Source organism: Colias croceus, chromosome 22 (assembly GCF_905220415.1).
Source record: "Colias croceus chromosome 22, ilColCroc2.1".
NCBI classification, from domain to species: Eukaryota; Metazoa; Arthropoda; class Insecta; order Lepidoptera; family Pieridae; genus Colias; species Colias croceus.
The window spans coordinates 944764-961964 of NC_059558.1; the positions used below are offsets into that span (position 1 = coordinate 944764).

General features: G+C 34.5%; 2 protein-coding genes across 2 annotated transcripts; one reads left to right on the top strand and one right to left on the bottom strand.

Annotated features, from left to right (window-relative positions):
* The first annotated feature begins 1150 nt into the window (after positions 1 to 1150).
* On the top strand, positions 1151 to 7934 carry LOC123701757 (facilitated trehalose transporter Tret1-like). Its single transcript, XM_045649309.1, has 8 exons — positions 1151 to 1254; positions 2904 to 3133; positions 3922 to 4096; positions 5119 to 5264; positions 5704 to 5836; positions 6090 to 6313; positions 7060 to 7251; positions 7678 to 7934. The coding sequence occupies exons 1-8, from the start codon at positions 1194 to 1196 to the stop codon at positions 7912 to 7914; spliced, it is 1398 nt and encodes a 465-aa protein (XP_045505265.1). The 5' UTR covers positions 1151 to 1193; the 3' UTR covers positions 7915 to 7934.
* A 1891-nt stretch (positions 7935 to 9825) lies between these two features.
* On the bottom strand, positions 9826 to 14497 carry LOC123701763 (facilitated trehalose transporter Tret1-like). The gene is made up of 8 exons (XM_045649319.1): positions 14291 to 14497; positions 13536 to 13856; positions 13124 to 13229; positions 12822 to 12896; positions 12223 to 12440; positions 11662 to 11844; positions 10722 to 10815; positions 9826 to 10441 (listed from the first exon to the last, which is right to left on the bottom strand). The coding sequence occupies exons 1-8, from the start codon at positions 14423 to 14425 to the stop codon at positions 10296 to 10298; spliced, it is 1278 nt and encodes a 425-aa protein (XP_045505275.1). The 5' UTR covers positions 14426 to 14497; the 3' UTR covers positions 9826 to 10295.
* Between the last annotated feature and the right edge of the window lie 2704 nt (positions 14498 to 17201).

Below are 17201 nucleotides of genomic sequence, written 5' to 3' on the forward strand. Positions count from 1 at the left end.
TCGATTCGGTCCCCGCGCTCAAGTCCCGCAATAGTAGCTATGCAATAGCTTAATATAAGGAAATTCCAAGAAACGTAAAAAGTTTTTTAACCTTTTATCATATTTCAAATAAAATATCTTTCTTCTTTTATCATTAACATCATGTTGATTATACCGATTGTTTTGTAAATGTTAAAATTAATCTGCCATTGTATAAATATCTCATAGGTATATTATTAATCATCAACTTAATTTACATCACATGAGTTATCACATCACATGAATGATGTAAATAACTTCTGTTATATTAAGAATTAAATTGGAGAAATGTCAATATTATAACGAGATATGAACTACGGGTGTTTTATAATAACTGAAATAAGGCAATAAATAACATTTAGGTACTATGAAAAATAAAACTAATTTGATATCACTACATAGTATAAAACAAAGTCGCTTTCTCTGTCCCTATGTCCCTTGTTTGCTTAAATCTTTTACAAACTACGCAACGGATTTTGATGCGGTTTTTTTAAATAGATAGAGTGATTCAACAGGAAGGTAAAGGTAAGGACAAAGCGGGCGAAGCCGCGGGCGGTAAGCTAGTTAATTATATTTGCAAGAAAAAATTATGAGTTTTGAAAATAATGAGGTCCTGTATTTCCGTTTAGCATTCTACCTGTTTACTAACAAAAAAAATTGTAAATAAAGTAGACATAAAAACAAGTAAAATGAACAAGTTCCAATGATCACAAAATATATTTTATGAACATCCCAAAGGTGAGAAAAACAAAACGAGGACCCTACTTAGTTTTCTATGCGAAAAACATAGAGTTTTCCTTTAGTAGTTTTCCTTTGACTAGGCGATCAGAGCGAATCTCATCTCTATCTGTCCGTCTCTTCTTCACGCTTCAACTCCTCAACCGATTTGGATGAAATATTGTACAAATAGACATAGGTAGTTTGAGACCTTAGAAAGGACATATTAAAAATAAATTTTATCCTGAATTCCCACGAGAAAAGCAGGTTTTCCTTTAACTTTAAGAGGTAGATGGCTACATATTAAAGATAATTTTCTTTTACAAAATAATACTGTTTAAGAAGAACATCCTGTATAGTTTATTTGACTCTAATAATAAATATGGAAATATCAACACAGATATGTAGTAACCATGCGCTGATTTGTATCGCAGTTTCTTGTAGTGTGCAGTGTTAATATGAGTGGGGATAGTGTTAAAAATGGGCACACATATGTGCAATGGATGGTCGCTATATTAGGTAAAAAGGAGACATTATATTAAACTAGCAGTCCGCCCCGGCTTCGCCCGTGGTACATATTTACGTTTTCTCTACATAAGAACCATCCTCGTACTTCTAGGAATATAATAAAATAAGAATTATCGAAATCGGTTCAGTCGTTCTCAAGTTATGCGCTTACCAACACATTTTGCGATTCATTTTTATATTACATATAGATTAAGATACTGTTATAACAAGTATAAGAGCACCTACATGTCTTAAATTTATTTAATTATTTATTTAACGCTTTATTGCACACATATCTACACTAATATTATAAAGCTGAAGAGTTTGTTTGTTTGAACGCGCTAATCTCGGGAACTACTGGTCCGATTTGAAAAATTCTTTCGGTCTTAGATAGATCATTTATCGAGGAAGGCTATAGGCCATCACGCTACGACCAGCAGGAGTGGAGCCACGGGGGTGAAACTGCGCGGAGCAGCTAGTACATAATATAAGGAGAGTTTACACTAAGAGAGTTCATATTATCCCTACTTAATATTATAAATGCGAAAGTAACTCTGTCTGTCTGTCTGTTACGCTTTCCCGCTTAAACCTCTTAACCAATTTTGATGAAATTTGGCACAGACAATCTTTAGACCCTGAGAAATAACATAGGCTACCTTTTATTGCGAAATAAATGTTACTAAGTACCAGAGGCAAAGCCGGGGCGGACCGCTAGTACATTCATATAAATACAAAATTGGTCATTGACTTAGAATAATCACAGAGAAAATTAAAGATCCATATTCAATTGGTCGATAATTTTTCTATAATTCATAAATCCATGCATATGTCTTCTAACAAATGTTGATTATATTGATATCAGCTATAAATTGCCTATTTTTTAGCTTTTCTTCAGAAATATAGAAAAATATCCTCTTATCTACCTATATATAAGATAGCTTTCTACCCGCGGCATCGCCCGCGCAGTCAAAGAAAAACCCACATAGTTCCCGTTCCCGTGGGATTTCCGGAATAAAACCTATCCTATGTCCCGGGATTAAAAGTAGCCTATGTCCTTTCTCGGGTATCAAAATACCTCTATACCAAATTTCATGCAAATTGGTTCAGTAGTTAAGGCGCGATTGAGTAACAGACAGATAGGCAGAGTTACTTTCGCATTTATAATATTAACTAGCTTTCCGCCCGCGGCTTCGCCTGCGTTTTCAAATAAAAACCCGCATAGTTCCCGTTCCCGAGGGAATTCCGGGATAAAACCTATCCTATCTCTCAAGTTGGATCGAACTGCACATGGTGTGCGAATTTTATTATAATCGGTTAAGTGGTTTAGGAGTCCATTGAGGACAAACATTGTGACACGAGATTTATATATATTAGAGAAGATATAATATATTAATAAATAATTATATATAGTATGGATGTGGTAACTAAATATTGATCGATTTTATGTAAAAACTAACGATTAATAATTGTAATAATCAGGTAAATATGTACCTACTTGTTCTCTTTATACCCAAGACTAGAAATAATAGGTACGTGAATATTGAATAAGTCCACAAAATAAGTATTCCAATTCCCCTTAAATTTAAAATATTCAACACCAATAATGCTATTGCACACTAATTTCAACCCCCACTTTTATAACTATCAACCAAAAATTTCAGCAAACATAGCTGTATTCGTATACGGCTTCGAGAACAGTTGGATATCACCCATGACTAAGATCCTGCAATCCGACGAATCCCCAGCTGGTGCACCACTCTCTGACTATGCTATATCCTGGATTGCCAGTGCCATGGGCTTCGCAGCTACGTTCGGTACCTCGGCTTATGCGTATATGGCAGATAGGTTTGGCAGGAAGATTGCTGTTATGGCCCTTTTATATCCACAAGCGGTAAGTAGTATTATTGAGAAGAATATATAGGGTACGCTCAAAGGAGTTTATAGTTTTGCATACGCTGAGTACTTAAAAAATACTAATAAAATTCCAGACGCATTTTTTTTAATAGATGAATTCTTAAAACTCTATGTATACACCCATAACAAGCAACCCGCCCAACTTTGCCACCAGCACGTGAGCTATCGTTTAAGATTATGTTTTCATAGACAAAATGCTCACATTAGCGAAGCGGTTTGTGCCGGCTGCGCGAAGCTAGAGAAGAGAACATTGATTTTCACTTTTTCAGGAAAAATTTAGCAAAAATTTTTTGATAATATAATTTTGTTGTTTAAGTATTATTTTCGTGATCAGTGTATGCAAAACTACAAGCCCCTTTGCGCTTAGTATACTAATAGTGGGACACCCCTGTATAAGAGTTACACACCTACAAACATACAGGGTGAAGCTATTATAAGCGTGTTAGTAACAGTTACCTATTCGCCATATAAGTACCTAATAAAAAAATGTGTGCGTGTACTAGTGTACACACGTAAGAAGTGAAACTTCTTTATGACCTTATTTTTCAAAAAATAATTTACTATATGCAACTTTACAGAAATACGTCGAATCCCGCGTAGTAGGGATAAGAAAAAGATGGCGCGTAACGGAAAAATGTCACGCGAACCAAAAAATTGTTACACTAAATTTTTTGCCAACCCCGATAAAGAAGTTTCACTTAAAAAAAATCATATTATTGTACCTAGTGACTAGAATATAATCTGAATGTTTTCTATTTATTTCAGATTTCATGGGCTCTAAAACTCTACCCTACAGTTCTAACATTAACTTTATCACGAATTGTCGGCGGTTTGGCCGCAGGAGGGATTTTCAACGTAGTTCCTATGTATGTGAAGGAAATAAGCCAGGATAGTATAAGGGGCACGCTGGGCTCTTTGCTGATATTGTCGCAGAATTTAGGTACCTAATAATTGAATATAAAAAACGTTTTTATAAGAACACTTGATTTCCGACCGAAGATTCGTCCGCGTTTTCAAAGAAAAACCCGCATAGTTCCCGTTCCCGTGGGATTTCCGGGATAAAACCTATCCTATTTGTTAATCCGTCGAGTTACCCTCTATGTTTGCTAATTTTCATTGTAATCGGTTCAGTAGTATTTGCGTGAAAGAGTAACAAACATCCATCCTCACAAACTTTCGCATTTATAGGTAATATTAGTAGGATTTTATTTAACATACATACAACATATAAAATCTTACTTTGATATTGAACGAAAATAAAATCTAATGAAAAGCTGATTTCTATACTAGTTTCAAACGCGTTGAGTATTTTTAATCGTTTTCCGTTATCTTTCCTATAACGGTGCATTTACATCAAACGAGCGAATGCTCATTCTAACCCCACTATGTCAAATTATTTTAGAGCAAACGGGCGTAGAGCATTCTTTCGTTGTTCTTGTGGGTTCGAAAAGATTCTATGCAATGTTCTTATACTGAACAACACTGAATACGAGTTTTCGATTACACTAATGACAAGATCACGAAAGAATGCTCTTGCTCTAGCTCTATGTTCGTTTGATGTAAATACACCTTTAAAAGCGCGCATTCGCATACCTACATAAATTCTCCATATTAATTACCATTTAAAATAAAACGGACAAATTAAAACCGAATTTGCATCGAGAGATAAGAAAAAAAACCACGTTTGAACATCCATACTAATATTATAAATGCGAAAGTAACTCTGTCTGTCTGTTACTCAATCACGCCTAAACTACTGAACCAATTTTTATGAATTTTGGTATGGAGATATTTTTGATACCCGAGAAAGGACATAGGCTACTTTTTATCCCGGGAAAATGACGCAATCCTGGAAATCCCGCGCGGGCGAAGCCGCGGGCGGAAACCTAGTACTTTATAAAAATATAATTATGCATATCACGTCACATTATTTTTTTAATCTATTTCCTAATTCTGTTTCAGGTGTCCTTTTCATGTTTATAATCGGAACCTATTTTGACTACTATACTGTGCAATGGTCAATCATTGGAATACCTATTGTGACTGCAATACTTATGTTGAAAGCTCCAGAAGCCCCCGCTTTCTTGGTTAAACTTGGGAAAATGGATGTAAGTGTTACAAAATTAGTTATTATTAGCAAGAGCATTATTTCGTGATTGAAACCTGTGTGTATCGAAACCTCGTAACTATTTAGTGTTGTTCAGTATTAGAACATTGCATAAATTTTTTTCGAAGGCAATAAATAACAACGAAATAATGCTCTACGCCTGTTTACAATAAAAGAAATTGACATAGTTGGGTTAGAATGAGAATTCGCTCGTTTGATGTAAATGCACCGTTTATGCAATGGTATAAAATTAGTAAATTTAAATGTATTCAAGTATATTATGTATTCATATTATGTAATGTATTAAAGTTCATCAAAATAATTATCTAGATATTAGGTACTACTTACTACTGATAATTTTAGTTAAAAGGTAGTAAAAATGTTTAGCGAATAATTAAACGGAAGAGTTAAATAAATAATAGTCAATACTATTTGTTTAGGAGGCACACGAAACAGTGGCTTTCCTTAGGGGCCTGGATGTGCATGATAAAAGAGTCTTGGAAGAAGTAGACCGGATGAAGAAGGAAGAAGACACTTTTCAGAGCTTGCCAAAAGTGCAACTGAAGACACTTTGTAAGTTAATATTGAAATAATATAATTTTTAAGTTCATGAAACGTTAAATCTATAACTTCTAATATTATAAAGCTGAAGAGTTTGTTTGATAAATTCCTGGATAAATGGGCTATCTAACAACGAAATAATTTTTCAAATCGGACCAGTAGTTCCTCAGATTAGAGCGATTGAACAAGCAAACAAACTCTTCAGCTTTAAAATATTATTAGTATTAGTTTTAGTTAAGATATAATATTGATGATGTTATTTCAGTTATCGATTCAAAATGGCGTCGCAGCATCATAATATTCCTCATTTCCAGTACAATACATGGCTGTAGCGGGGCATACGCCATCATGGTATATGCCCTGACTCTGCTGACATACGCAAGCTCCGACTTCGTTATAAGCCCCGAAGTACAGTCGTTTAGCTTTCCGATTGTCATGATCTGTGCTTGCTTGCTTCTTGCAGTTTTTGTGGAAAGGGTGGGACGGAAGGTTGGTATTTTTAAACTAATAATAATATTATAAACTAGCTTTCCACCTGCAGCTTCGCCCGCGCAGTCAAAGAAAAACTCGTTCCCTGGGGATTTCCGGAATAAAACCTATCCTATGTCCCGGGGTAAAAAGTACCCTATGTCCTTTCTCGGGTATCAAAATATCTCTATACCAAATTTCAGGAAAATTGGTTCAGTAGTTCAGGCGTTATTGAGTAACAGACAGACAGACAGAGTTACTTTCGCATTTATAATATAAGTATGGATTAGAAAGTAACTGTATCTGTCTGACTTTCTGTCTCTTCTTCCTTTTCTTACCTATGAACAGATTTAGATGAAATTTGGTACAGGATACTTTGAGAAAGAACAGGAACGAAGAACAAGAACAGAAAGGACAGGAACGGGACATGTGCTGATTTTTGTCTTCACTATAAATATCTTTTTACTATAAATATGTATATAGATATTTGTCTATTTGTTTTTCCGTCTTTTATAAAAACGGCTGAACCAATTTCCATGAATATTTTTAAGCTATTGCATAGCTGCTATCGCGGGCCTTAAGCGCGGGGACCGAATCCAGAAATTCCGTAACGAAAAAACCTCACGCTCCCCACTCCGACAGGCTTGAAGGCATGTTAAGCAATAGCTTTACCGCGGCAGTCCCCGAGTGCCACACGTCTTTTTTTAATAATTAGGCATTGTTATAGATAATTATACTATAATAATAAATATTCTCTTAATTACCAGCGACTACTCGTAGCGGCATATGCAGCTTCAGGCATATCATTCGGCGTACTAGCCACATCGATACTGGCTCGAGACACTGGCTTGGTGCCCGGCTGGCTCCCGCTAGTGGCCATGATAGTGAATGTGTTCGCATATGCGGGTGGTGTGTCGTCGCTCACTTATATTATATTGACTGAGGTGTTTAATTTTCAGGTGAGGTTATTTTAATTGTGAAATAATAATTTATCGTTCTTTTTCCTACTTAATAAGTTTTTTAGTGATACATTTAATCTTCTTACAAGTACTCAATTATAATTTATTATAATTTTGTATTTTTGATAAAAAATTGAAGCAATAAAAAGATTTTATACTAATAAAAGAGTTAATATAGACAATTTAAAGAATAGTGCTGACGATAGTGGTAGCGACCCTAAGTAATTTAGTTTGGACACATCCTCGCACATTATTGGTAGAAAAGCACCCTTAGACTACTCCACTACAACAACTAAATGAAGCGATATTGGTGACAAACACATTCCTCGCTAAAAATCCTCGCACATTATTGGTGGAAAAGCACCCTAATTCAGCCAATCGGTTACCTATATGTCTATATTGATTCCATTTTGTATTATTTTTCAGGTTCGTGCAAAAGTAATGGGCATGATAGTAACATACATATGGTTCTTAGAATCTATACAGCTCCTAATCTACGCGCCGATCTCAAAATTCTTCGGATATTCTACATTATTTTATTTGTTTACAATAATTAACTTTATTGGAATGATATTTGTATTAATATATGTACCAGAAACCAAGGGAAAGAGTGAAGAAGAAGTGCAGAGGATTATAAGGGGAGATCGAAAGGATGTATCATAGATAATAAATAGTTTTTTGTTTGAATGACTTTTATTTTTAAACCCTACAGTCTTAGATTACAAAATAAAGTACAGATGGAGCATGACAACCGCCCGTCGCCCTTGTCAAAGAAAATACGAAATCAAAAACAAATACGTCGCTGCACCAGTGCTATAGCGCATATAGTGTCATGCAATACGTCAAAAAGGGTTTGCAATTTTAGTAAAAAAATGCCGTCTTGTGATAATAAAACGCTGTAAAATTTGTTCCCGAAAACAAAAAAAAAGATAAAACATCGTTTCACAGGTTTTCTGTAGATTATTTGGCTGATTTATTTCTTTAAGAGCCGATTTTTCAATCCTTGGTTAAAATTTATCCGTCCAATAAAGTATTGCACGAACATTTTAAAATGTCACCTGTAAACTGTCAAATACGGACAATTAGAATACATTTTTGAAATGGTAGTTCAATACGTTATTCGATGAATAAGTTTTAACCAAGGATTGAAAAATCAGCCCTAATACGAATAATAATTTAACAGATATGAAGGAATACAAAACTTCAACGTATGTTGCCAGTATTTTGAAAATGAATTTGCCATTTTTATTGGTAAAACGGTAAAATGGTTAAAATATCTTCAGGGTAATGCTGTTGGATTTTTCGATCGTGAATGTGATTATTTGTATAGTGCACTAAAGGTTCATGATAATTATTAGATTATTTTAATAAGCATAATACATTATTTTGTTACTTTTATAAAGCTTAAAAACGTCATAGTCGTTTTCGCTAGCGATTTAATTTATGTGAACTCCATGATGGATATGATGAAAATAAAATGTCCCGTATTCTCGACTAAAAACTACCGCTATTCGTATTCATATATTATGAAAAATAAAAAATAATATAATTATTATAGTTAATATTGAAACTTTTTTTGTGTAATTTATTTAATAAAAAATTGAATACAATTATTTTGTCCATATATAACTTTAGTAGGCAGGTACTTTATGTAATAAAAGAATTTAAATAAAAATTAAAACTTGACTTCTCATTTATGTATATAGCCTACGTCACTACCGCCACTAACATAATAATTCAGATCATTGCAATGAAATCTCACAACTCAAAATCGGTCCAACGGTTTATACTGCAGGGCGTGTCAAAGAAATATTATACATACATACATAAACTCGAAAAACATAACCCTCTTTTTTCCGTAGTCGGGGAAAAATTTGGGAAATTTTTCAATATCTGGCAACATTACACGCACACAGAAGCACCGTGTACGTACAGTGCAGCGGCGAAATGACAGCATACATAGCTTTATTGAAAATGACGATAAATTATTCGGTTTAGTTCGGCAACGCTCCATCTGTCTTTTATTTTGTAATCTAAGCCTACAGTCAATAATCTATTTAAAACGAGTTGATAGGTTACCAACACAACATTCGAACTATAAACGGCACACTAACGCAAACATGATTAGACGTGAAAGCAAGATGGTAAGTATACAATTATCGTGATCGAAAAAGAGATAACTGGAGTCCATTATGGCTAATTGGCCATATTATTACACCTTGCTACTTATAATATAACTAGCTGTTCCCCGCGGTTTCACCCGCATTGCTCTGCTCCTGTTGGTCTTAGCTTGATATAGCCTATAATAGCCTTCCTCGATAAATGGGCTATCTAACACCGAAAGAATTTTTCAAATCGGACCCAGTAGTTCCCGAGATTAGCGCGTTCAAACAAACAAACAAACAAACTCTTCAGCTTTATAATATTAGTATAGATTAGTATAGATTGCTTGCAGTAATGTGAAACATTTTGTAAGTCTCTCTGTAACATGAGTTAAAACGTGATCTCTATTTAAATCTGCTTCATAGTCATTCTTTTTAATTTCGTCGATTTTGACAAATAAAAGTAAATAAACAATTTCATCAGTCATTTTATTTTAATAAATAACAATGCCTTACACCTTCCTTACACTAAATTAAACCTTAAAGATTAAATTTAAAATTAACCTAGGTAATTACAGCGTTTTAAGAGAACTGCACAAATTTTAGCAAATATTCGGTAATAACTAGATACCTATTTTTAACGTTTCGTCATTTTTTTTTCTTTTCCCTTCCTAATGAATACTTATATTTAAAAATTAAATTGGCGCCCAAACTTCAGAGCTTTATTGTACTTTAGGCTTTTGGCTTTTGACACTTTTATTAATAAAACAAACCAAATGGCACTTCTAAGAGCTGTTTTATCTACAGCACGAGCCAAAGAAGTATACAAACAAAAATTGTATAATAAGCTCCTCTGCTCAAAAACATAACCAACAAAAAGTTACAATTTGCTGCATATCAAAAACTTATACAATCTTTAGCCTAATTTACAATAACCATAGACTACACTTTATTCCTCGATTTAGGGCTCGCGAACATTAATTGAATCTCCTCTATGGTTCGTCCCTTTGTCTCTGGCATGAAGAACAGGCAGAAAACAGAAGTTAGTAGGCACACCGCAGCGAATATATAAAATACTGCGCCTAGACCTGAAAGAGAATTAGGTACTTACATTATAAGTTTTAAAATACTAAAACAAAGATAACTCATAAAACTAACTAATATTCAATTACTCTTATTCCCCCCGCGGCTTCGCCCGCCTTTTCAAAGAAAAACCCGCATAGTTCGAAATCCCTAGTAATATTCTGTAGTAGTTAAGTTTGTAACTTTAATATTGAACTGAAAAAATTGCTTACTAAGTTAAAAGTCTTTAAAATAGATGGAAATCTACACAAAAATTATGATATTTTAATACGCTATTAAACTTACCAATGCTGTTAACGACAGGGTTGAAAATAAACAGAACGATGAAGAAGCAAAGGAAGGTCCATTCCACGGATAACATTGAAGCGAAGTTCCTAATCTGTTAAAAATAATATTTAATTTGTAGAATCACCTTATAAATTTAGGTAGGTACTAGCTTTCCACCCGCGGCATCGCCCGCGCAGTCAAAGAAAAACCCGCATAGTTCCCGTTCCCGTGGGATTTCCGGGATAAAACCTATCCTATGTCCTTTCTCGGGCATCAAAATATCTCTATACCAAATTTCATGCAAATTGGTTCAGTAGTTAAGGCGTGATTGAGTAACAGAAAGACAGACAGAGTTACTTTCGCATTTATAATATTATATGGATTTACATAATAGAAAAAATATGATTCTAAAGCTGGATTGGAACCTGCGTCTTCTCGACACACTATTAATCGTTAACAAGAGAAAAAAGTTTCTTAAGTATTTTATTCAGCAATTTAGGTTTAATGTTACGCTAATCAAAGAAAAAATGCTCAGAATGCGTCCTGGTCACAGTAAAAGAACCACAACAGCGTAGCGAAATTCAACATTTTTGGCCACAACGAGCCATTTTCATGTCGTGGTTGTTATTAAATTCTTCAATGACGCGTTACAACGAGCGAATGCTCATTCTAAACCCACTATGTCAAATTATTTTACTGTAAACAGGCATGAGCATTATTTCGTTGTTCTTTGTGCTTTCGAAAAGTTTTATGCAATGTTCTAATACTGAACAACACTGAATACGAGTTTTCGTTTATTATTGTAAACGAAAACTCGTATAAACTTATAAAGATCACGAAATAATGCTCTTGCTCTTATTTAGCTCTATGTTCGTTTGATGTGAATGCACCGGTACAATAATCTTACGTCGCTTCACATTCACTCAATTTACACAAAAAAAATCTAATTTCAACTTACCTCAGGCAAGAAAACCTCAGCATAATACATATACGGTATGGTCCCAGCTCCAACGGTATACGTGACAGTATACAGGTATATAAACACGGCCGCCACCCAGTGGGGCCCCCAGTTGAATTGGATTTGAGTGCCGAGGGCTACACAGCTTATTGCTGCTGCTGCCGATGCGTAGACCATGAGCGACTGGATGAGGGAGATACTAAGATTAGAAAAAAGCTCTAGCAAAAAGTGTCGTGACAACTTTTCGTAAGACTTTTTTTCCATTCACAACGCGCGATAAGAAAATAGGAGAGATTGCAAAGAAAATAAGAAACTGTTTCCATCAATATATTTTTAAGGCTAATAGCCATCTCGAACAGCGGTGCGGCGTACACTGCACCACCACCAGACCTTGGAAGACGGTCGCGGTGTAGACTACCAGACAGACAATACAAATGGCACTGAATCGACCCTGTTATTAGTTAGATCGCGTTGTAAATAATTCTTTTACAACGCCATCACTAGAACCAATCACGTGGAACGTTTTGAGTGTTATCTTTATATTTGTTTTTAAATTCTCACCTTACGACCCATAGCCTCCACAAGATATGCAGCAATAATGCCAGCCACTATAGTAACAACCGCGAATATAACGCTAGATACAGTGGCAGACATGCTCGGTATCGCCATCTCGAACAGCGGTGCTGCATACACCTGCACCACTATCAGACCTTGGAAGACGGTTGACGAGCTGAGTATCAGACAGACGAACATCGCGCGACGCGTTGAGCGTGATTTTTCTGGAATGAAATTAAGTGTTATGTGGTGTAATATTCAAGCTCTGTTATAAATTAATAGATAACTACACATTTAAATTATGTCTGTCTGTCTGTCTGTTACTCAATCACGCCTTAACTATTGAACCAATTTGCATGAAATTTGGTATAGAGATATTTTGATACCCGAGAAAGGACATATAGGCTACTTTCTACCCCGGGACATAGGATAGGTTTTATCCCAGCAATCCCACGGGAAGGGGAACTATGCGGGTTTTTCTTTGACTGCGCGGACGAAGCCGCGGGTGGAAAGCTAGTGTTATATAAATTTTGGAAATGCTTTTCAACTGCCAAATTTGTTTGTGTTTTTTTTTGTATCATATAAATTTCATAATATACACTTACTTATGAACTGCAAAGTCGACAATTTTTCCTTTGGTTTAAATTCAGGCTTTAAAATCTCTTCTTCAGGCATTTCTTCTGAAAATTTAATGTTGTCACTTAAGTTCTATCCATCCATTAATATTGAATGCAAACATTACGTTGCACTGTATATTTTCTTAAACTATTTCATACAAAAGATAATTTGAAAAAATTTCAAGAAGACCCGTTAATATACTTAATATTATAATATCTATCAGAAATAAAACAATAAAAACATGCGAAAATATTGAAAGTTATTTCGAGAAAACGTTGCAAAACGGTACCGTCTAACTCAGGATTTAATGTTCGTTTGATTTTGGCTATCTCTTGCTCAACTTCCTTTGAATCCGCACTTACACCTCTGTAGAAAGCGATTGATTGCGCTGCTTCCTGAAAAAAAAATTCAATTATAATTAAGTTTGGACGAATTTCATGCGTTAGGTACAGAGCGTATAGGTTTAAGGTTTGAATTAAAACAAAATTGTTGAATTCTGAAAACAACACGAAATATAAGAAAAAACATACGGCGCATCCTATATTTTCAATTCCCACAAAAATAGGCAACGATCAGTCTTTTCAAATTTCCATAATATGAACACTACATCAAAATGCAGTTTCCGAACAAATAAAACCATCAGGCTCTGTACCTGTATTTGCAAAACACCTTTATTATTCAAATAAAAACATCAAACATACCTTTTCATTCCCCTTAATAATCAATATCAGCGGAGATTCCTTCACAAAACACAGCAGGACCATGCCAAGTACCGTCAGACTCAAGCACGTATAGTTCATCACATGGTACTCAACCAGACCTCCCAGGAGGTACGATATCAGCATCCCCAGACCGTAGAACATCATGACTCCAGACGACATAGAACCACGGATCGAATCTTGGCAGATTTCACTGACATATAGCGGTATGGCGAGTATTGCGGTGCAAGTTATTCCGGATACAAAAATTGAGGCCATAACAGCTTCCACAGACGTACTTGCTATAACTATTGTCCAGCCGATCTGGAAGTTTTAAAGATAATATATGTATAAGTACATGAGACACTGCATTTATTAAATTGTTACCTATATCATTAGTAATTATTTTCTAAATATTATAATACTAGAAAATCGATTATGGTTGTGTTGGTCAGGCGTCGTCACCCAATGGCGAAAGACGCAATTTCGCATTTGTAGGTAAGCGAATGATGATGATATTTTTTCCTATCCATACTAATACATATTAAAAATGCGAAAGTAACTCTGTCTGTCTGTCTGTTACCCAATCACTACTGAACCTGAATTTTGAACCTGATGGAACGGCTCTCAACCGATTTTTATGAAATTTGGCACAGACAATCTTTAGGCTACCTTTTATTGTGAATTTTCACTTTTGTTATAATAGTCCATTTACAGCTATTGTATATTAAACACATTATCAACAAACAACAACCCACCAATTGCAACAAGCAGAACAGAACACACGTGTTCTTCCTCCCCAGTCCATCCAGGACCATCCCAGAGAACGGTATGGCCAACATTGCGCTGATAGATGAGAGACTACCCAGTAGAGACAGCTCCGTTTCAGTCATCACTCGATCTAGGGTCGTGTTGGGGGAACTGAAGAGACCAAGCACAGAAGACGGCCAGGTGTACGATATGCCCATTGTCATGACCAGGTAGCTCACTGGAAAGATATAACATGTAAATTACATTTATTTATATTTTTCCCATTTTATTTGGTAGCAGTGTAGTAAATAGATGCTCTTGGTTTTGAAAATGTGGTATTAAATTATTTTTATAAACAGCGCTTCTAAAAGTCGAGCAGAACTAATACATTTAGATATTTATTAATTGATAGTTAAATAAAAAAATTATATTATGGTATTATAATTTTTAGGTTATAACCTAAAAACAAGTTAAGAACTCATTTATTTGTTTCTTGTAGCCTGTAGAGTGTAGATAATGAGGATAAGTACAATTTACATAATATCACTAAATTCTATATAAACTATTCCTTACGTAACTTACTATATATAAAAAAATGTTAGTGCATTCCTTCATTTTAAGGTACCTAGTTACATAACAATAAATTCGTAAGATCGTTAATATAAATAAAGTACCTAATAAATAAAACGTGTTTTTAATCCGTCAAAAAGTGTTTCTAAATGAACATTGAACATGCTCCAAATGTGGGAATTACGTCTCATAACATTTGTGTTGATAATTTACAAACAAAGTTTTATGTCTGATAAAATAATATTATATTAGTAATTGTAAAGATTATAGTAGAGCCATTTTAATAGGCAACATTTGACAGTTCAACAAAATTCAACAACGTAACCTAGTAACGACGACATAGAATAACATGATATTTCGTTTTGTTAGAACTGCACATTTGCTTAACTTTTTTCAATTATGATTACATATTTATAATAATAAAGACCGATACAAGTAATTTTAAGATTTCATTTTACTGATAAACCATACTAAACATAATAAACAATTTCTGAATTGAAGAACTGACGTCGCTACAATTTTGTGTCAATAAACCTTTTTTCTTTTTAAATACCAGAGACGTTACTCTAAAAATCGAAATCTGACATCTAGAATCGAATGCATTGATTACTTGTGAATAAAAATCATCATAAATTAATAAATTCGATTGACAAATATTTCAAATCCGTATCGATTAATTCACTTTAATCGATGTTTTTAAGCAGGTTACCTCTCTTTGAAGATAGAATTGATAGACGTCAAATGTTGCCTATTAAATTGGCTCGACCTTAGGCGTTTTATTGTTTCGCGACACTCCATGGTGTTGTTATAGAAAACTGATTATTCATCATATGTTACCTAATAATTAATGAATGTTTTTTGTAGTTTATCCAAGTTATCCTCTATAATTTTGTGTGCTAAATTTCATTGTAATCGGTTCAGTAGTATTTACGTGAAATAGTAACAAACATAGGTACATAGTTACCTAAACATACATCCATTCTCACAAACTTTCTCATTTATAATATTAATAGGATAGGATCACTCGTTTTTCGAATTTAATAAACTAGGGATAAGCTGCTGCAAATATTTAAAAATACCACTGGGAGACAATTTATTATTTAATATTAACTTAATATGTAAAAAAAAGTATATTGTATATTATAGATAGCGCGCAAGAGCAACGTTTGTCTCCGTAACTATTTTGTCTCTCCCATCAACTCTATGAGCTAGTAAGAAAGTGCGCGCACGTAGCGACGCAACTTCCCATAGAGTGAGACAGTAGTAGTTGCGGAGACAAAAGTTGCTCTTGCGAGCTAGCAAGTAAAGAAAAAAAACCTCAGAAAATATTTAGTATGACAAAGAGCTGCCTTTCAGCTGTTGCTGTCTATATAATCAGTATACTGAATAAATCGCATTTAAAATCTCTTAAAATTGTAATTTCCTAATTTTATTAAGGAGTGTATATGTGAAGATTATACTGTAGTCATAATAACGTAGTTATATTAAGATTATTTTTAACTCGCAGTTAACAAAATTTTCCGGCTATAATTTGTAGTAAAAGTGCTATAAACTATTAATTATTCTGCCGTAAAAGTGTGTGATAAGAGCTCAAGTAGTCACTAGACGGTAATGCAAACATGACATGTAATACGTGAATTGTCATGATGATGCATGAGCGTCTAAATATATCAAAACATTAATTTTTATACAACGAGCGTCCAAGCCTGAGTCAAATGCATATTTATTTTAAGCATAACAAACAAAAAAATAACCCTCTAAGCTTCGATAACAAAATAAAAGGCAGATGGAGCATGACAATCGTCCATCGCCCTTGTCAACGAAAATACGATTTATGAAATCAAAAATCAGTTAGATGATAGTTTTGATGCATTCACTTGAGAAGGTATTTTTGGTGAACCTTTAAAAGTAAAGTCCCGTGTCCTCTAGTGGGGTAAAGGGTTTTTTTCGATTTTCTTTAGGGACAAGTAGGTAGGTGATCAGCCTTCTGTGTCCTACCAGACCGAGACATTTTTTTTTCTTCATCTGAACTGGGAATCGAACCCAGGACCCTTCGGTTCTACGCTCACACATCAACCACTGTAGGTACCAAGGAGCCGGTCAGTTAAACCCATCGACAACGGTTAAACCTGCTTAGTACCTGCTGTTAATCGGTTGTGCTTAGTCGGTGTGCTTAGTCGGTTAATATTTCCTGATAAGATTTCAAGCTGTAGGAAATGACTGATTGTTTTCATATTAGGACGGCCTGCGCTGCTCAACCCACCAAAGGATCTGCAGCTGATGGTCACCGCCCTTATTGATACATTTTTTTTAATCATATTTTTATACAGAATGTCCCACTATTGGTAT